Source organism: Carya illinoinensis, chromosome 2, assembly GCF_018687715.1.
Source record: "Carya illinoinensis cultivar Pawnee chromosome 2, C.illinoinensisPawnee_v1, whole genome shotgun sequence".
Classification (NCBI taxonomy): Eukaryota; Viridiplantae; Streptophyta; class Magnoliopsida; order Fagales; family Juglandaceae; genus Carya; species Carya illinoinensis.
This window is the reverse complement of record NC_056753.1, coordinates 30,046,395-30,068,179: the sequence shown is the minus strand read 5'-3', so window position 1 is coordinate 30,068,179 and position 21,785 is coordinate 30,046,395. Positions and strand designations below refer to the sequence as shown.

At 32.1% G+C, this 21,785-nt stretch overlaps 1 protein-coding gene across 4 annotated transcripts; it reads left to right on the top strand.

Annotated features, from left to right (window-relative positions):
- Positions 1 to 1,617: 1,617 nt before the first annotated feature.
- Positions 1,618 to 17,726, top strand: LOC122295158 (2-alkenal reductase (NADP(+)-dependent)-like). Of its 4 annotated transcripts, XM_043104234.1 has the most exons (6): positions 1,618 to 2,176; positions 15,664 to 15,700; positions 16,558 to 16,741; positions 16,934 to 17,095; positions 17,222 to 17,318; positions 17,357 to 17,726. In XM_043104234.1, the coding sequence occupies exons 1-6, from the start codon at positions 1,935 to 1,937 to the stop codon at positions 17,724 to 17,726; spliced, it is 1,092 nt and encodes a 363-aa protein (XP_042960168.1). In that variant the 5' UTR covers positions 1,618 to 1,934. The 4 variants fall into 4 exon arrangements, with proteins under 4 accessions (XP_042960168.1, XP_042960192.1, XP_042960176.1 ...); XM_043104258.1 differs by lacking the exon at positions 15,664 to 15,700 and having other exon boundaries at positions 1,618 to 2,204; positions 17,222 to 17,309; positions 17,348 to 17,726; XM_043104242.1 differs by lacking the exon at positions 15,664 to 15,700 and having other exon boundaries at positions 1,618 to 2,204.
- Positions 17,727 to 21,785: the final 4,059 nt, after the last annotated feature.

The following is a 21,785-nucleotide window of genomic DNA, read 5'->3' as shown; positions in this document are numbered from 1 at the left end:
ATTTTTCGGTGCTGAAACTACAATCATCACCTTGCTCCTACTATCCCTAACCATAATGCCAATCCCCATCATTCTCTTTTCAGAGTCATAGGCTGCATCAAAGTTTAGTTTAAAGGATCACACGGAGGCCCCCACTGCACAACAGAATTCTGCAATGAAATATTCTCTGTTCTACCAGATACTCTCAAATGTATTTCTTTATGGACATCAATATCATCTATTGCTGTTTGAATTAAAACCATAGGACTAAGAAATTTATTGTGAAACACAAAGCTGTTCCTTCTAGCCCAGAGCTTATAAAGTATGGCAGCCACTTGGTCTATTAACTTAGTCTCCAATCTGGTAATCAGATCCTCCCATAGTAAATTGAAATCTGGGTAATTAGAACTCCATTTCTTGAGAGGACTTACTTTTTACCCCCAGACATCCATGGAAGTAGGACAACTCCATAGTACATGAATAATACTCTTCCCCCCTCTGACAAACAGGACACAACTCATCATTAATAACCTGTTTTTTCTTCAGAAGCTGCTTAGTTGGTAGAATATTATTAAGTGCCTTCCAAATAAAATGCTTAGTCTTCCCTGGTATCTTTAACTGCCATAGTTTCCTCCAAAGCACATCACCCCTTCCTTCATTCGAAGCTTCTGCAATCACCTGTTTATTTAAAGAGCAGTCCAGAAAATACGCGCTCTTGACTGAAAAAATACCCTTGTCACTTTTGGCCCAAATCAACTTATCACTAGCATCCCTCAAACTAATAGGAATGCTACAAAAAAGATGAGCCTCCTCAATACAAAAAATATCTTTTATTAGATCAGTATTCCACTTGCCACTACCTACATCAATTAGAGCTGCAACTTTTGAATCAGGCTCCAATCTGTTGATAGGAGTTTGTACCTTAAAAGATGAAAGTTGTGGAAGCCATTTGTCAATCCATACTCTGATTCTCTTACCATTCCCCACCCTCCAAACTGCACCTTCTTTAACCAACTGTATTCCTTATAACCAACTTTTGCCCATTCCGGCCTTTTGTTATAGTAAATTGGCTCATCAAATCTTCTATATTGAAGATATATAGATCTTAAACCTCGTAAACACATTTTTTTTTCTTTTAGTGTCATCTATATATTAAGAAAAATTCTATACATCAGTAACACCACCACTATATAAGATGTAGTATATTTATTACTATTGAATGATCTTTTATTTGATGATTATTTATTATTCAATAATAATAAATATGTTACATCTTATATAATAGAATGAGAATATAGTGTATAATATTACTCATATATTAATTATAATTCATCGCGTATCATTATTGTGTGTTCTCCTGTATCTGATCACCATCTGACCATTCAAAATGTCATCGCCATATCCAAAAAATGATGTGTAGACTATACCTTGTGAAGACTTGTATCCATGCACTCTATCCACCAAACATAATTCAGGTTACATGTTTTGTATTGTTGTGGTCGGGCGGCATATTATGTCTTGAAAGTTTCTACTCATCATTTTAATATTATACACTAAACATAATTTTTAATTTTTTAATTTTTTTTTCTTACTAAACGTTTGGTGTGTGGTGTATAAATGATAAGTAGAAGAATTCAATTAATTTAAGAAAAATAAAATATAAATAAATTTAAAAATTTAAATATAAATATGGTACGTAAAAATGATGAGTAGGAAATTCATGTGCCATAGTCCTACATATTCGTTGTCGCCCACAATGCCTAATAGATAGTTTCCTCTGGCGGCTTTGAGATCCATTGAACATTGGACACTAATTTCATCTATCGGTTTCATCGTTCCCAACCCCATGGGCATACCAGCTGTCTCCTGTCCACGCTCTTCCCTCCCCATTAATATATATAACACACGCATATTACAGGGAGGATAAGAAGGATCAGAGATCACAGTTAAGAAAAATGGCGATTGTGGGTGGATCAGAGGAAGCAACAGTTGTAGTGAGGAACAAGCAGGTGATATTGAGAGAGTACGTGCCGGCGTCTGGCTTTCCAAAAGAATCGGACATGTGCGTGACCACCATCGGCACCATAAAGCTGATGCTTCCTGATCAAGTTGGTTCCGACGGCGTTTTAGTGAAGAACCTCTACTTGTCATGCGATCCCTCCCAGCGAAGCCGCATGACTAAGTACGAACCTTCCACCCATTTCGTCTCCTTCCAGCCCGGTTTGGTGAGTCTCTACGTATCAATAATTCTACCTCACATGATCAGGACACCTCAGCAAAGAGTATGACAAGGCAGAATATTCAAGAATAATTTTATGTTATACACATGTAATGTCCTCATTTGTAGAAATGAAATCTGTTACAAAAAGGAATATCCAGTTATGTGTATAAATAGCACTCTGTACCGAATACAATACATGAAGGAAAAGTTATAAAGTTTCTGTGTGTGTTCTAGCCTATACCTTGTTTCTAATATGGTAATCAGAACTTTTTAGGACTCACGTCCGTCTTTTTTTTTTATTTTTTTTCAAGCCTCAAGCCTTCCATGCTTGATTTCATGGCAAATACCTAAAGCATCCCCTATCGCACCAATGGCTCAACCATCCAATACTCCTCCTCCTCCTCCTCATTCATCTACTAACTTGATTACTGTCAAGTTAAACAACGATAACTATCTTTTGTGGAAGGCACAAATCATGCCTTACCTCAAAGGACAGAATTTATACGAGTATGTTGATGGGACTATTATTCCTCCCCCCCACCCCCCCCCCAACCGCTTGATGAAAGTTCCAGACCATTGTTTCTAGCTTGATAGCAACATGATCAAGCCATCATGAGTATTCTTATTTCATCTCTCTCTGAACCTTTAATTGCACATGTTCTCGGGGCATCCACATCTCTTGAAATATGGGATCTCCTTGATGAACTCTTTGCTACAAAATCTCAGGCTCGTATAATGCAAGTTCAACTTCAACTTTCCACCCTTAAAAAGGGTTCAGATTCTATTACTGAATATTACAGGCATGCTAGGCTCCTTCGAGACACTCTAGCTATGGCTGGTAAAGTCTTACCATCCTTTGATTTTATCCCGTATCTCTTGGTAGGATTAGGCACTGACTATGACTCGATAGTCACTTCCATTACAACCCATGCAGACCCTCTCACCCCAACTCAAGTTTATAGTCACCTTCTCACACATGAGTCCCGATTAAATCATAAAATCACTGTCCTCACAGTATCTCCTGAGTTCTTTGTCAACTCTACTCAGAAATATGCAAGAAACAATTTATCTCGAGGTCGTGGTTTCTCTAATGGCAGGGGAGGTGGTGGTCATGACAGATATGGTGGCCGCAGTTTTACTACTTCTACAACCTTTCCCACACCTAATCGACCCACATGCCAAGTATGTCACAAGCACGGTTACACAACTGACATCTGTTATCACAAATTTGACTTTAGTTTTCAAACCCCCCCCCCCCCCCCCCCCACCATCCTCTCTTTCGGCACATTATACTTCAAGCCCACACTACACTCCACCAACTTTCACTCCCATCAATCCTAATTGGTATACTGATTCTGCCGCCACACACCACTTCACACATGATTTTTCTAACCTCTCTCTTAATCCATCTAAGTACAAGGGTGATGAACAAGTTCGTATAGGTGACGACACCTCTCTTCCAATTCAGCGTGTTGGCAGCTCTTCTGTTTCCTCAGCTCAAGGCAATCTTCTTCTATCAAAATTATATGTTGAACCCAAGGTTTCAAGATTTGTGTAATTATATATCTATACATGGATTTTGATGATAATAAATGAATTCAAAGAACAAAGAAGTCTCAAGTTCAAGTTGTCTACACAATGGAGTCAAGCACATCAAGAAAACAAGTATGAGCAAGAAGGGAACAAGTTCACATTAAAGTCATAGAGTAATATTGTAAATCTCTTAAAAATTTGAAATTAGGATTAAGGTTCAAAATTAATATTTTATTATAAGCATTAAAATACATTTTCCACATGTGCATGAATATTTTGAAAATTAAATTTGAAAATTTTGAAAGATAATTGATTGTCATTTTTCACATATGCATGCTTTGATTAAAGGTTTGAACTTTAAAAATATTAAAGATGATTGATTGTCATATTTCACATGTGTATGTTTTATTTGAATATTTTCAAAAATGATTGATACTTTTTTTGACTTATGCAAAAGGTAAATGTTTTTGTTTGAAAATTTTGGAAAGTAAAGTATACTCCTTTTGTCATATGCAAAAAGTAAAAAGATTAGGTTTGAATTTTTTAAAAAGTAAAGTGTGCTCCTTTTGTCATATACAAAAAGTAAAAGATTAGGTTTAAATTTTTTGAAAAGTAAAGTGTGCTCATTTTATCATATGTCAAAAGTAAAACATTTGCTTTGAAGTATTTCAAAAATGAATAATGTTGTCTCTTGACAATTGAAAAAGAATAACCTTTTATTTGAATTTTTTGAAAAAGTGAATGATGTTGTCTTTGACATGTGAATCTTTTTAAATTTGAATATGAAGTCTTATATGCCTATAAATAGATCATTTGAGAGTTTCACATTCACAACATTCAGAGCATACAACATTCATTCAAAACTTTCATTCTCTCTTCTCTAAGCATTGAGCCTTAATCCTTGTTCATTTTGAGAGAAATATAGTTTGAGCTGTATTGTTTTTATTTCACTCATTGAGGAGTGTTTTCTGATAACCTACCCACTATCAACTCTTGTATCAGTAAAAAAGTGTGAATAAACCTTGTGTGTGTAGAAAGTGTTCTACACTGGGAATAATTGAATCACCACGTGTAGGTGATTGCAAGTGTAGAGGGTGTTCTACACGTATCCTTTGTAACAGTGTTGTTCAAAGGTATAATAGGTTTCTATCTCCACCTGAAGGAGGTTGAATAGTGAATTTGGAAATCCTCAAGGGGTAGCTTGAGGCGAGAACGTAGGTAGTGGGGCTAAACCTCGTTAACATACTGAGTTTACTTCTTTCTTACCCTTACTTTTTATATTTATTGTTATATCGTATTTTGTTTATATTTTATATTGTATATTTGATTTATAATTGTTATTTTTTTATAATACAACTCAATTCACTTCCCCTCTTGTGTTAGTCATCTGGACAACAATTGGTATCAGGGCAAGAGCTCTGTTATAAGATTAACTATCTTTTGAGTTAAGATCTTATGGCTAACATTATAACTTTATTTGGTGAAGGTCAATCTAGCAGTCGGCCTCCACTCTTTTGTGGAGACAATTATTCATTTTGAAAAATTAGAATGAGAATATTCATTCAAGCTCAAGGTCGAGAAATCTGGAAATGCATTGTAAATGGAATTTATATTCCAACAAAAGTGGTTGATGGAGTAAATGTCAAAAAGGAAGAAGAATAGTTTGATCGTGAAGACGATAGATTTTATATTTTGAATTTAATTATTATGAATTTATTATATAATGCTTTTAATGGAAATGAATTTAATAGAATAATGAATTGCGCTACGGCAAATGAAATTTGGGATAACTTGTAAATTACTTATGAAAGAACTTTGCAAGTCAAATAATCAAAAATTTATATTCTTACTCATGAATATGAAATGTTTAAGATGAATGATGATGAATCTATTTCTAGTATGCACACTCGTTTTACTAACATAATAAGCAGTTTGACAGCTCTTGGCAAAGTTTATTCCAATGTAGAGATAGTAAGAAAAATTCTCAACTCTTTACCAAAACGTTGGGAATCAAAACTTACAGCGATTCTTGAAGCTGGAGACCTCAAGAAGCTCGAAGTCAATGAACTCATCGAATCACTTATCACCCATGAGTACACATTGAAAATAGGAGAAGAAGAAGGAAGGCTCAAGAAGAGTTTAGCACTTAAAGTCGTTTCTCATGAAAGTAAAAGTGATGAAGATCAGGAAAATGATGACAAAGATGAAGAAGTTGCGATATAACAAGAAGAATTCAAAGGTTCTTGAAGAAAAATAAAACTCCTTCGAGGAAATCGTTCAAAAAGTTTTTCAAGAAAGATTCAAGTAAAAATGACACTTTAATTTGTTATAAATGCAATAAGCCTGGTCATATCAAACCAGATTGTCTTCTGTTAAAGAAAGATCGAAACAAGGGCAAGAAAGCAATGAAAACTACATGGGATGATGATTCAAGTAGTTTAGATAATGAAGCAAGCAATGGAGAATCAGGCCAAAGATGACATTGAGGTAACAAATTTTGATAATATTGAAGATCTTTCATATGAAGAATTGTAAAATGTTTTAAAAGATGTATATGAGGAACTTGAAAAATTGGGTATCAAGTATACTGCTTTAAAAAGGAAAAAATATTCTTTAACAAATGAAATTGATATTTTAAGAAAATAAAATATCGTTTTAAAAAATGAAAATTTTGAGTTGAAGAAGAAGAAAACTGATTTAGAAAATATTATTGAAAACTTTACGAATGGAAAAAGAAATTTTGAAAAACTTCTTGGTAGTTAAATATGTGTTTTTGACAAGATAAGCTTGGGATATTTACCAAAACAAAAATACAAATCTTATAAAAACTTCTTTGATAATCCTTCTACATCAAAGTCCAATATTCAAAATTCTTTTCATAAAAATAATTTTGTCAAAAAAGGATACTATTATAATTACTCAAGTTCTTCATATATGCCACATGTTATTTACAATTTTTGTAATAGAAAAAGTCATAATTATCATGCTTGTCCTATTAGAAGAAAATATACAATGACTATTAGGGTCATATGAGTATCTAAAAATCTTATTTCTTCTAATACTAATAAATAAAGGATCCAAAGAACTTGGGTACCAAGAAAAATCATTTTAATTATTTTTATAGATATGCATGAAGTCTTCTACAAGCAAAAATAAATGGTTTTTAGATAGTAAATGTTCAAGACACATGACGGGATATAAGACTAAATTCTTTGATTTTAGATCTAAAGAAGAAGGACACGTGACATTTAGAGACAACTCGAAAGGGAAGATCGTGGGAATAGGTAAAATTGGTAATGAATCTTCTCTCATAATTGAAGATGTTCTACTTATTGAAGGTCTAAAACATAATCTTTTGAACATAAGTCAATTATGTGATAAAAGATTTACAGTTACTTTCAAAATGGATAAGTGAATTATTTTGAATGATTATAATTGTAATATTTGTTTTATTGCTTTTAGAAACAATAATATTTATACAATTGATTTTGAAGAAATTACCTCATAAGATGCTATTTGTTTTTCAACTCAAAATGAAACTAGTTGGCTATGGCATAGAAGACTAGGTCATGCCAACATGGAACTTATTTCCAAACTTTCAAAAAATGATCTTATGAGAGGTTTACCAAAAGTAAATTTTCTTGAAGACAAAATTTGTGATGTATGCCAATTTGGTAAATAAACAAAAACTTCTTTTAAAATCAAGAAACATATTTCTACTACTAGACTATTGCAACTGATACACATGGATCTTTTTGGGCCAAATAGAGTTGCAAGTTTAGGAGGAAAATATTATGCATTTTTTATTGTTGATGATTTCTCTAGATATACTTGGGTTATCTTTCTTACTCATAAAGATGAGACATATAATGCATTTACCAAATTATGCAAGAGAATTCAAAATGAAAAGGGTTATACCATTTCAAGTATCCAAAATGATAGGGGAAAATAGTTTGTTAATAAAAATATTGAAACATTTTGTGATGAAAATAGTTTTGTGCATAATTTTTCTTCTCCTCGAAATCCTCAACAAAATGGGGTAGTAGAGAGGAAAAATAGATATATTCAAAAGATGACAAGACCAATGTTTAATGAGAACAACTTGCCTAGTTATTTTTGGGCCGAAGCGGTAAGTACTACATGTTATGTTATAAATAGAGTTATGTTAAGGTCTAAATTAGATAAAACCCCCTATGAGCTTTGGAATGAGAAAAAGTCCAATATTGGTTACTTTCATGTATTTGGATGCAAATATTTTATTTTGAATGACAAGGATAATTTAGACAAGTTTGATACAAAATCTGATGAATGTATCTTTTTCGGGTATTCTACTAATAGTAAAACTTATAGAGTATTCAATAAAAAGACTTTGACTGTACAAGAATCTATGTATGTAGTATTTAATTAATTTAATTCTCTACTCTCCAATAAATCTATTGATGAAGAAACATGAGGTATAAATAACATAGAAAGTCTTAATCTCAACAAAGAAGACACAATAGAGGAAGTTCAACATGGAAACATCAGGAAAGATCATCAAAATTTAATACAAGATGCAACCAAATAGTGAAAATTTGTGAAAGATCATCCAGTGGACCAAATTCTAGGAGAACCTTCACGAGGTGTAAGTATTCGATCATCTCTTAGAAATATTTGCAATCATACTGCTTTTCTATCTCAGATTAAACCCAAACAAGATGAGACATATAATGCATTTACCAAGTTATGCAAGAGAATTCAAAATGAAAAGGGTTATACCATTTCAAGTATCCAAAATGATAGGGAAAAATAGTTTGTTAATAAAAATATTGAAACATTTTGTGATGAAAATAGTTTTGTGCATAATTTTTCTTCTCCTCGAAATCCTTAACAAAATGGGGTAGTAGAGAGGAAAAATAGATATCTTCAAAAGATGACAAGACCAATGTTTAATGAGAACAACTTGCCTAGTTATTTTTGGGCCGAAGCAGTAAGTACTACATGTTATGTTATAAATAGAGTTATGTTAAGGTCTAAATTAGATAAAACCCCCTATGAGCTTTGGAATGAGAAAAAGTCCAATATTGGTTACTTTCATGTATTTGGATGCAAATATTTTATTTTGAATGACAAGGATAATTTAGACAAGTTTGATGCAAAATCTGATGAATGTATCTTTTTCGGGTATTATACTAATAGTAAAACTTATAGAGTATTCAATAAAAAGACTTTGACTGTACAAGAATCTATGTATGTAGTATTTAATTAATTTAATTAATTTAATTCTCTACTCTCCAATAAATCTATTGATGAAGAAACATGAGGTATAAATAATATAGAAAGTCTTAATCTCAACAAAGAAGACACAATAGAGGAAGTTCAACATGGAAACATCAGGAAAGATCATCAAAATTTAATACAAGATGCAACCAAATAGTGAAAATTTGTGAAAGATCATCCAGTGGACCAAATTCTAGGAGAACCTTCACGAGGTGTAAGTATTCGATCATCTCTTAGAAATATTTGCAATCATACTGCTTTTCTATCTCAGATTAAACCCAAAAATATTGATGAAGCACTTCTTAATGAATCTTGGATTCTAATTATGTAAGAAGAGTTAAATCAATTTGAAAGAAATGATGTTTGGACACTTGTTCCTAGACCCAAAAATCATACTATTATTGGAACAAAATGGGTTTTTAAAAACAAGAAAGATAAGTCTGGAGTCATTACTAGAAATAAGGCTCGACTTGTAGCCCAAGGTTTTAATCAAAAAGAATGAATCGATTATGATGAGACATATGCACAAGTCGCAAGATTAAAAACTATTCAAATTCTACTTGCATATGCTTGTTATAAAGATTTCAAACTCTTTCAAATGGATGTTAAAAGTGTTTTCTTAAATGGTTTTATAAATGAAGAGGTATATGTTGAGCAACTTCCAGGTTTTGAAAATCATATTTTCCCAAATCATGTTTTTAAAGTCACAGAAGCACTATATGGACTCAAACAAGCTCCTAAATATTGGTACGAGAGAATCGGTGGTTTCTTAATTGAAAAAAGTTTTTCAAGATGAAAAATTGACACAACTCTTTTCATTAAATATGAAAATGATGATATTTTTTTTATTCAGATTTATGTTGATGATATAATATTCAATGTTACTAATGAAAATATGTGTCAAGTTTTTGTTAAAACTATGCAGGAATAATTTGAAATGAGCATGATGGGAGAACTTACATTCTTTTTCGGATTGCAAATTAAGCAAGTAAAAAGTGAGACATTCATCAATCAATCAAAATATATTAAGGAATTATTAAAGAAGTTTGGGATGGAATGTGCTAAGGAAATTGGAACATCAATGAGCCCATCAACTAAACTTGATAAAGATGAAATCGGTAAGCCAGTTGACTCGAAAGTATATCGAGGTATGATTGGTAGCTTATTATATTTAACAGCCAGTAGACCAGATATTATGTTTAGTGTGTGTTTATGTGCACGCTTTTAATCATCTCCAAAAGAATCTCATTTAATTGTCGTTAAACGCATTTTTAGATATCTTAGTGGTACAATTAACCTAGGGTTATGGTACCCTAAACACACAGCTTTCGATCTAATCAGCTACACATGCTGATTATGCTGGTTGTAAAATAGATCGGAAAAGTACTAGTGGAGCATGTCATTTCTTAGGTCATGCACTAGTTTCCTAGTTTAATAAAATATAAGATTCTGTTACATTATCTACTACTGAAACAAAATATATTGCTGCGGGTAGTTGTTGTGCTCAAGTTCTTTACATGAAACAACAACTTGAAGATTTTAAACTCATGTATAATCACATTCCAATCAAATGTGATAATACAAGTATTATAAATCTTTCAAAGAACCTAATACAACATTCTAAAACTAAGCATATTGAAATAAGATATCATTTTCTTCGAAATCATGTGCAGAAAGGTGATATAGTACTAGAGTTCACAAACACACACGATCAGTTAGCAGATATTTTCACAAAACCTTTACCAGAGGATAGATTATGTATAATAAGAAGAGAAACAGATATGATGCATGCCATGAATATCTCTTAAAAGATAGACTAGAGTCAATAAAAATAGAGAGCTTTTTTTAAAATACTTTTACATAAACTTGAGGTTCTTAGCCTCATGTTTGAGACGCTCATTCTCTTCATATAATATCATGTCATCCCTATCCATGGGAACTGGCAAGCGGAATGAAGAATCCAATAGAGATTTCAACTGTTTATTTTTCTGCCGAAAGATTCCTTCCCTTGTGTGAGACTCTTGAACAATTCGCTGAAGTACAACAATTTGTTCTTTAAGTTTTTCAAACTCATGGTTTCTGATTTGTAACCGCTGGGAAAAAACAACTATAGAGGAGGAGTAGCGAGTTCCGAAACTCACCAAATCGTAGATAGCATCGGAGTCTGAATTATTAGTCAAATTATTATTTTCTTGCTGCAACATGGCATCAATGGTAGCTGCAAAAAGGACAGAAGGTTGAGGTGTAGAATACCTCATGAATGAATCCAGAGGAATGTTAGAAGAATGAGCCATTAAGAAAATAATTGAAAACTTAAAGCAAGAATGTTGAAGGAATGCAGATGAGTTATAGAAATGAGAAGAAAATTTGACGCGGATTGGATGAACTTTAAGACTGGTTTTATAGAGATAGCATAAAGAACAAGACAAGCTATCATCCAAGTCAAAGAGCAATGTGATTTTTTAACCGATCAGTGAAAATGACATTTTTTTAGAAATTCGAAGCTCTCAATCTCATTTGTTAACAACATCAGGGGATTTTTTTCAAATTTCCAGCCACGCTTGTCGAGTCATCACAGACGGATCCATTTTTTCAACTATCTACAGTGTCTACTAACACACCGTTTTCTTCCGTCCATTTACTTGCTACGGATCCTTTTTAATGATGCCAAAATGGGGAGAAGTGTTAGACTAGAACATTAACATTGTTTGAATTGCTAATTATTTGAATTGCTAAACTTGTTATATATGTTTGGAATTATATTTATACTTTTACTTGAAAAACTAACGCACATTCTCAAGAGGAGCTTAAGTATTAATACAAATTTCAGGTTCTATCAAGTATTTGTCATCATAAAAAATGGGGAGATTGTTGAACTCAAGGTTTCAAGATTTGTATAATTATATATCTACACATGGATTTTGATGATAACAAATGAATTCAAAGAACAAATGAGTCTGAATCTCAAGTTGTTTACACAATGGAGTCAAGCACATCAAGCATAAGCAAGAAGAAAACAAGTTCACATTAAAGTAATAGAATAATATTGTAAATCTCTTAAAAATTCGAAATTAGGATTAATGGTCAAAATTAATATTTTATCATAAAGCATTAAAATACATTTTCTACATGTACATGAATATTTTGAAAATTTTGAAAAATGATTGATTGTCATCTTTCACATGTGCATGCATTGATTAAAGGTTTGAATTTTGAAAATATTAAAGATAATTGATTGTCATCTTTCACATGTACATGTTTTATTTGAATATTTTTAAAAGTGATTGATACTTTTGTTAAGTTATGCAAAAAGTAGATGTTTTTGTTTGAAAAATTTGAAAAGTAAAATATGCTCCTTTTGTCATATGCAAAAAGTAAAAAGATTAAGTTTGAATGTTTTAAAAAGTAAAGTGTGCTCCTTTTGTCATATGCAAAAAGTAAAAGATTAGGTTTGAATTTTTTGAAAAGTAAAGTGTGCTCATTTTTTTATATGCTAAAAGTAAAAAATTAGATTTGAAGTATTTGAAAAATGAATAATGTTGTCTATTGACAATTGAAAAAGAAGAATTTTTTATTTGAATTTTTTGAAAAAGTGAATGATGTTGTCTTTGACATGTAAATCTTTTTAAATTTGAATATGAAGTCTTATATGTCTATAAATAGATCATTTGAGAGTTTCACATTTACAACATTCAGAACATACAACATTCATTCAAAACTTTCGTTCTCTCTTCTCTAAGTATTGAACCTTAATCTTTGTTCATTTTGAAAGATATATAGTTTGCGCTGTATTGTTTTTATTTCACTCATTGAAGAGTGTTTTCTGATAACCTACCCACTATCAGCTCTTGTATCAGTAAAATGGTGTGTATAACCCTTGTGTGTGTAAAAAGTGTTCTATACAAGGAATAGTTGAATCACCACGTGTAAGGTAATTGCAAGTGTAAAGGTTGTTATAAACGGATCCTTTGTAGCGGTATTGTTCAAATGTATAATAGGTTTCTATCTCCACCTGAAGGAGGTCAAATAGTGAATTTGGGGATCCTCAAGGGGTAGCTTGAGGCGAGGACGTAGGTAGTGGGATTGAACCTTGTTAACATACTGAGTTTGCTTCTTTATTACCCTTACTCTTTATATTTATTGTTATTTCGTATTTTGTTTATATTTTATATTGTATATTTGATTTATAATTGTTATTTTTTTTAATACAACTCAATTCACTCCCCCTCTTATGTTAATCATCTGGGCAACATTATATCATGTTCCTTCAATTTCCAAAAACTTAATTTCTGTCAGACAATTGTGTGAAGATAATTGTATATATTTTGAATTTCACTCTTCTTTCTTTTGTGTAAAGGATTCTCGAACCCATCAAGTTCTTCTTCAAGGCCTCACTAGGATGGAATGTATGTGTTTCCTCAAACAATTCCATCTCCTCAAGCTCATGTTGGTGAACATGTTTCCTCTTTCCAATGGCATGTTCAGCTAGGTCATCCATCCATGCACTTAGTTGACAGAATAATTTCACAAGTTTCCCTTCCCATAAAGTCGTCTTCCTCCAAGGGATTATGCTCTTCCTGTTGCAAGGCCAAACTTCATCAACTCCCATATGGTCAAGCCTCTTTTCGATCACCAGCTCCTCTCCACCTTCTTTTAACTGATGTGTGGAGTTCTGCGCCAATGCTATCTCATGGTGGTTTTCGATATTACCTATCCTTTGTTGATGACTACAGTAGGTTTATTTGGATTTTTCCATTAAAATGTAAATTCGATGTAGTCACAGTCTTTTTATCTTTCAAGCGTAATGTAGAAACTATCTTTAATACAAAAATTCGTGCATTACAATTGGATTGGGGTGGCGAATTTAGATCTCTTAAACGTGTGTTACAATCTTTTGGTATCTCTCATCACCTTTCTTGTCCTTATGCTCACTCTCAAAACAGGCCAGTAGAATGAAAACACAGACATATAGTGGAAACAGGTCTTGCACTCCTTAATCATTCTTCTCTCCCTCATTCTTATTGGTCTGATGCTTTTGTCACTGCTGTCTTCCTCATCAACAGACTCCCCACTCCCATTTTAAATAATAAATCACCTTTTGAAGTTTTATTTAATCAAAAACCAGATTATATGTTTTTAAAGACTTTCAGCTGCCAATGCTGGCCTAATCTTAGGCCATACAACAAACACAAACTCCATTTCATATCTCTCCCATGTGTGTTTCTTGGATACAGTTCTTCTCATCATGGTTACATGTGTTTTCACGTTCCCACGGCAAAAATGTATATCTCAAGAGATGTCTTATTTGATGAAAATAATTTTCCCTTCTCTATGTCCACATCCGAATCTGCACTCAAACCCAACGACACTCACACTCAGTTACCCTTATTCTCTCCCCTTCAATCTCTTGGGCCTTCCTTTTCTCATGGGCCTTCTTCTAATCAACACATAACAAGGCCTGTAACCCCATCGTCCACTACCCATGCACATTCTAGCCCATTAAGTTCTCCTCTAGACCCAACCTCATCAATGGCACCACTCGATCCCTTATGTCCTGATACTTCTCCACCTCTCTCATCATCTTCTTCCCCTGAAATTCCCCCCACCATTACATCGGTTCATCCCATGCAAACTAGATCCAAGGCTAATATAACTTGCCCCAAAGTAAGAACTGACAGCACCACTCTGTGGCCTCCACCGCACGCCCATGTTACCTCCACTGAAATTCCACAGGAACCAACTTAAGTTACTCAAGCTTCCAAGTATCCCGAATGGAGGAGTGCAATGCAGTTGGAACTTGATGCCCTCATGACCACAAACACTTGGTCGCTGGTCCCGCCTGCTCCAAATCATAATATTGTTGGCTGCCGTTGGATTTTCAAAACAAAGCACCTGTCAAATGGATCTGTTGAACGAAGAAAAGCAAGACTGGTAGCTACAGTCAACTTGAAGGCTTGGACTACAATGAAACATTTAGCCTTGTGATCAAGCCAACTTTGATCCGGTTAGTACTTTCTATTGCAATCTCCTCTGGTTGGAAGATTCACCAGTTAGATGTCCAAAATGCGTTTTTGCATGGGACCATTGATGAAAATGTATTCATGACTCAACCACCTAGGTTTACACATCCTCAATTTCCTCATTATGTTTGCAAAATGAATCAAGCTCTGTATGGCCTAAAACAGGCTCCACGCACTTGGTACGCGCGACTTAATTCTCAGTTATTGGAGTTGGGATTTGTTATTTCTAAATCTGACACCTCTCTGTTTATTTATCGGCATCAGAATGTGGTTATCTACTTCTTAGTTTATGTTGACGACATTGTGCTTATTGGTTCTAGTCCGAGTGTTATTGCTCAACTTATTACTACTTTAAGCACTGATTTTCCTCTTAAGGATCTTGGGGATTTACATTATTTCTTGGGACTTGAATGTCAACGAAATGCTACTGGACTTTTTATCTCTCAGAAAAAGTATATTTTGGATTTGCTCAAAAAGATGAATATGCTAAACTGTAAGTCAATTAGCAGTCCCATGTCCCCCTCCACTAAGTTGTCTGCTTTTGATTCATCATCCGTAGAAGATCCTACGTTATATAGAAGTGTAGTGGGTAGCTTGCAGTACTTGCTCTTCACCAGACCAGATCTTGCTTTCTCTGTCAACCGCGTTTGTCAATATATGCATGCCCCATGCATTTACCATTGGCAAAGTGTCAAGCGTATTCTACGCTACTTGAAACATACCCTTCAATAGTTTGGTTTACTTATTCAACCATCTTCTACTTCATCTTTGGCTGCATATATTGACGCGGATTGGGTAGGGTGCCCTGATGACAGAAAATCAATTGGGGGTTATTGTGTCTTCTACAGCAAAAACTTGGTGTCATGGAGCTCAAAGAAACAGTCTACGATAGTTCAATCAAGCACAGAAGCCGAATACAAGTCTCTTGCACATGGCACGTGTGAATTACTATGGATACAATCTCTCTTGTCTAAGTTAGGATTCAAGGACTAAACATGTAGACATTAATTATCATTTTGTAAGGGATAGAATTCAAGTTAAAGCTCTTCAAGTCTATTTTCTTTCAAGCAAAGACCAGCTTGCTGATATTTTTACAAAGCCCTTATCCACTTCCAGATTTTCCACTCTAAGATCGAGCCTCACTGTACTTCCAAACATGCTTGGCTCGCAAGGGCATATCAGTAATTCTACCTCACATGATCAAGACACCTCGGCAAAGAGTATGACAAGCCATAATGTTCAAGAATAATTTTCTGTTATACACATGTAATGTCCTCATTTGTAGAAATGAAATCTGTTACAAAAGGAATATCCAGTTATACAGTACAATATAATACATGAAGGGAAAGTTAGAAAGTTTCTCTCTGTGTTCTAGTCTATACCTTGTTTCTAATACTACGTACTCACAATCCCATTCACCCTTTCTGTCTTTTTGAAGTTCTCGTTTGGAATGTCACCGATAAGAAATGAAAAATGAAATCAACATTGTTGAATGCGTGTCGATGTGATCAAAATTGTTTGACATTGAAGCTGGCATGCATGCAGCCAATCAGAGGATACGGAGTGGCTGAAATTTTGGTTTGTGGGCACCCAAACTTTGAGAAAGGCGACTTGGTCTGGGGAATAACCGGGTGGGAAGAATATAGCGTCCTTACCAAACCAGCAGCAGACACATTGACTAAAATCCAACACACTGATGTTCCTCTTTCCTACTATACTGGAATCCTTGGTAATTAAGCTTCTTCTCCATTTATTTTGCTGATAGATGCTGGAAAAGGAATATGGATATTACGATATTCTATATTTTGGTTTGCAAAATCCAATGTATCCCGACCATTCTATATTATTTTCTAAGATTAATATGATGTCTAAGTTGATTCCCAGAGCTCTAGAATTCAATAATATGATCTGTGATGTGTAGGTATGCCTGGTATGACTGCTTATATTGGATTTTATGAGATTTGCTCTCCAAAGAAAGGACAGTACGTGTTCATTTCAGCGGCTTCAGGAGCAGTTGGTCAGCTTGTTGGTCAGTCTGCAAAGTTGCAGGGTTGCTATGTTGTTGGGAGCGCTGGTAGCAAGGAAAAGGGGTGCATAATAATGTTAAATAGATAGTTGATTGAGTTAACAGAGGGAGCAACCTCATTAACTCCAGCTTCTTCTTAATTTGTTCTGTCTTGTTTTTCCTCTCATCGATCATTTGTGCAACAAAAGGTGGATCTACTGAAAAACAAGTTTGGGTTTGACGACGGTTTCAATTACAAAGAAGAGCCTGACTTGAATGCAGCTTTGAAAAGGTCAGTAGCAGTACACTTCTTTCCTAATTGTGTCGGAAAACATGGTTTGATGGTTTGTCGGAAAACTGGGAGAATGTTGGGGGAAAGATGCTGGATGCAGTGCTTCTAAACATGAGGATTGGCGACCGCATTGCCATGTGCGGGATGATCTCACGGTACAACCTCGGCCAAGCCGAAGGTGTTCACAATCTAATCTATCTGGTTGCGAAACGTGTCCGCATGGAAGGCTTCCTGGTTCCGGATTACTACCATCTTTATCTCAAGTTTTTGGAGTTGGTTCTGCCTTACATCAATGAAGGAAAGATTGTAGACGTTGAAGACAAAGCACAAGGCCTTGAGAGTGGGCCGGCGGCTCTAGTTGAACTCTTTACAGGCCGCAATGTTGGAAAACAAGTCGTGGTGGTTGCTCTAGAGTGACTTAATAATTTCTTCATGTTCCTCGTAATTAACTTTGAGGCTAGCTGGGGATAAACTAAAAGCCCACGGCCATGGATGAACAAAATCAAGCCCCGTTAAACGGATGCTCTTTCTTTTTTCTTTTTTTTTTAAATGATAAAATTGTTCAAAAAATCAAAGGTGCAAATGCAATCGGTACTATAATTGAGTAGTAGCTAGATGTGTGATCTCAAAATTATATTTGTATTTTTAAGATATGCAAGTCGTATGCATTTTTCTTAAAAAAAAGTGAATAAATCTCAAATTCGTATGAAAAAATATTTATTTAATAATACTAAATATTCGATACTTATACACTCTAAAATTATATATAACATTATCGATTTCAAAAAAATAAGTAAAAGAAATTCACATCACACAACAGTTGTAAGATTAAATAATTTTGTAATTCAAAATTTATCCCCATTTGTTTACGAAAAACCACTTGGTTGGCCTCCAAGTATGACTAACTAAAAATAATAATAGTTCATACTGTTTTATTTTAAGGTATATAAATCACGTCCACTACTTTTAAGAAAATAAATATTCTTATATAAAGGGTAGCGTTATGGCTACCGTTATAATGTGTGTTTTTGTTTTTGGTCTTTTTTTAAATATTTAAAAAAAAATTATAATATTATTAAAAAATACGTACGTACTTAAAACAATAAGAAAAAAAAAATACCAGTGAGAGCTAACAGAGCCTAAGCATTTTACTTATATAAAACAAATTATTTTGAAATGTATGATGAGAAATCATTTGAAAGTACAATTTGACGTGGATTTCGTTCGATTTGGTTTGGAAGTCCAATCACATAGTCCTTCCTTGGTTGAGTCAACTCGCCAGTAAAGACGCAAAAAGCGCGGATGAAGGCGATTGGCCATTTATGATGCATTATTCGGTTTGTAACGTCTTTTGGACGGACACTGATCTTTAGTGGGAGACACATGTTAAAACACACGGGACGTTCCAGAACTTGACCTTCTTAGCTCACCGCCTTGAGCTTTTTAGAGATACGCTCTCACTTTTACATCCTCACGCCACATTAGCTTTAGAGTACCTTAATGCTAAAGTACGTAAGAACGAGTGAGGATGATTTTTGATCGGAGAAAGCATTGAATACCTAAAACGGCCACATGTTTTCCTCTGGGTTTTCAAACTGCTCTCCTCCTTTTTTATGTTAAAGTTATGTCCTCGGATCCATTCTTGGCATCTTTTTTCTTTTATTAGAGATAAATGTTTCAGAAAATAAAAAATTCAGTACATTTCTTAATGTTAAAAAAAGAGTTTTGTAATACATAAATTCACATATCACATATTACATTTTTGTTTTAAATTTTTTTAAGTTTATTCTTCTTAAATTAATTAAATTTATTTATTTATTATCTATATATCAAACATTTGATAAAATAAAATAAAAAATTTAAAAGATATTATGTGCGGTGTGTGAACTTATTTTTTTTAAAAATATGCACTAATCGATGTATTCTATCGGTGGAACCATTGTCCTTTGATAAAAGTAATGTTAGATTTTTTTTTTTGTAAAAATTATATGCACCCTTTTAAAAAAAAAATAATTTAAAATTTTATTTTTTTTACAAGACTCTCATTTTTATTTTTATTTTTTACTTTTTAAAAGATAATAAACAAAACTTGCCTACTCTAAAATTATATAAATTATTTTTTTATAGATAAATCAAGTTAACTTTAAATTGAGAATGACATGAATCAAAAGAATTTCGTATTTTTTGGTATTTTGTGTGGCATCTTATTCAATGTTGTAAATTTAGTTTAGATAATTATTTCAATTTAAGAATTAGAATAAAATATTTTAATATCAATACATTTTAATTTAATTTTTCAAGATTAGTGTATATATTTATATATACGATTCTAGCCTTTCGACTCTGAATGGAATCAAATTCAAAATTATGATCATAATGTTGTTAAGAATTCGACCTGTTGACATAGAGTCTAATTTTTCAAATAAAAAATATGAATTCAAAACTCTACCCGTTATATTTAAAATAAATAAATAAAATTAAAAAAAAAAAACAACAACTTTACATAAACCGAAATCTGTAGAATAAAATGTTACCAAATATGTATTGATTAAGAGCATTGGCAATTGACTATGCATTTTTATATTCATCTTCATATTTACATAATATCCTTCTAAATTAGTCTATATTGGATTATGTATTTTTAAAATTTTGAAGAATTATGAATAGTATTTATTCAAGTTTGAAGAACTACAATTCACTCTTCAAACATTATTTTACTATTTTTTTTCTCTCATACCCATTAAAATTAATTTTGTAAAATTTTTATTAAGATGATTTTAATATATTAAATTTATATTAAATTGATGATATAAAGTATTTTTTAATATATATTAATATTTACTAATAAAAGTGGTCATATATAAAATTGATAATATTTAAATATATAAAATTTGTATTTTTTAACACGTTATATTAATGGTAAAATATATAAAAATAATAATTTAAAAAATAAAAATAAATAAAATTTTATTATTATTTAGTTCAAAAATACATAATTTAATATAAAAAAATTTTCTTTATATATAAAATTAATCTTTAAAAATTATAATTTTAAAGATACGTATGGAAAAATCAATACTAGTTCTGTAAGGTCGCTGCCGACATAAATTTCCTCACCTGCCTTTTTGGGGACTCTTTCAATTGGTGATTGAAGTTGAACTCTGAAGTCTCCATAAATACGGGCCCCGCATTAATTTGCAGAAAATGCTTCATACCGCTTCCAGCGCTCACTGCTGCTTAAAACCAACCAACAAAGAAAAAAAATTATTATTTTTTATTTCATGATTAAAAAAATATTTTTAAATGATGTTATCAATTATTTTTAAAAATATATATTTTATAATATTAAAAAAATACATATAAGCAGAAAAAGCAAAAAAAATAAAATTATTTTTACACTAATCGTATCTCCCAACCACCGCTGGGAGCGGTTTTTCTTTTTTGGTTTTATATAATTTAGTCCAAAAAAATTATTTTAAAATAAAATATGATTTGACGTAATACAAATTTATTTTTATCAAAACAATAAATATTACATGAATTTATATTATTTTATGAATTTGTAACACTTTTTAAAAATAAATATTTTTTAATTTTTTAATATAAAATAATTGATAAATAAATAAAATATAATAAATAATTTTTTAATAACTTAATTTCTCTCATAAAATAATGTAAAAGGACAAAATTAATAATTAACCATCACTATCACCATGTGGTGTCACGTAAGAAGAGCATAAAAGTTGCCTGTTTCGTACGCTGGCATTGACCTCCACCATCAATACATATTTGGCAAAATTTTATTTTACAGATTTCGGTTTATGTAAAGTTGTCGTTGTTTCTTTTTCTTTTTTTTTTTTAATTTTATTTATTTATTTTAAATATAACGGGTAGAGTTTTGAATTGATATTTTTTATTTGAAAAATTAGACTCTATGTCAACAGATCAAGTTCTTAACAACAATATGATCATAATTTTGAATTTGATTCCATTCAGAGTCGAAAGGCTAGAATCATATATATAAATATATACAATAATCTTGAAAAATTAAATTAAAATGTATTGATATTAAAATATTTTATTCTAATTCTTAAATTGAAATAATTATCTAAACTAAATTAAAATGTATTGATATTAAAAGTTTTCTGTTTCGTACGCTGGCATTAATAAAAGATTTCTTTTATTAATTTGTGTGGTAGGATCTATTTTTTTAAAAAGAATTTATAAGGCTTGTAAATCTAGAAATAATTTTCTTTAAATTATATAAATCATTTTTCTTAAATCATATAAATTAACATGTTTAATATAAAGACATTCTAAAATGCATTATTTTAATTTATGATGTGATATTTAATATGGAAACATTTTATATATAATCATAATGTAAACTTTTTTAATAAATAAATAATGAAAGTTTCCTTTAAAAAAATAAAATCACAGATGAGTTGGCATCGTTGATTTTGTAATCTGTATATT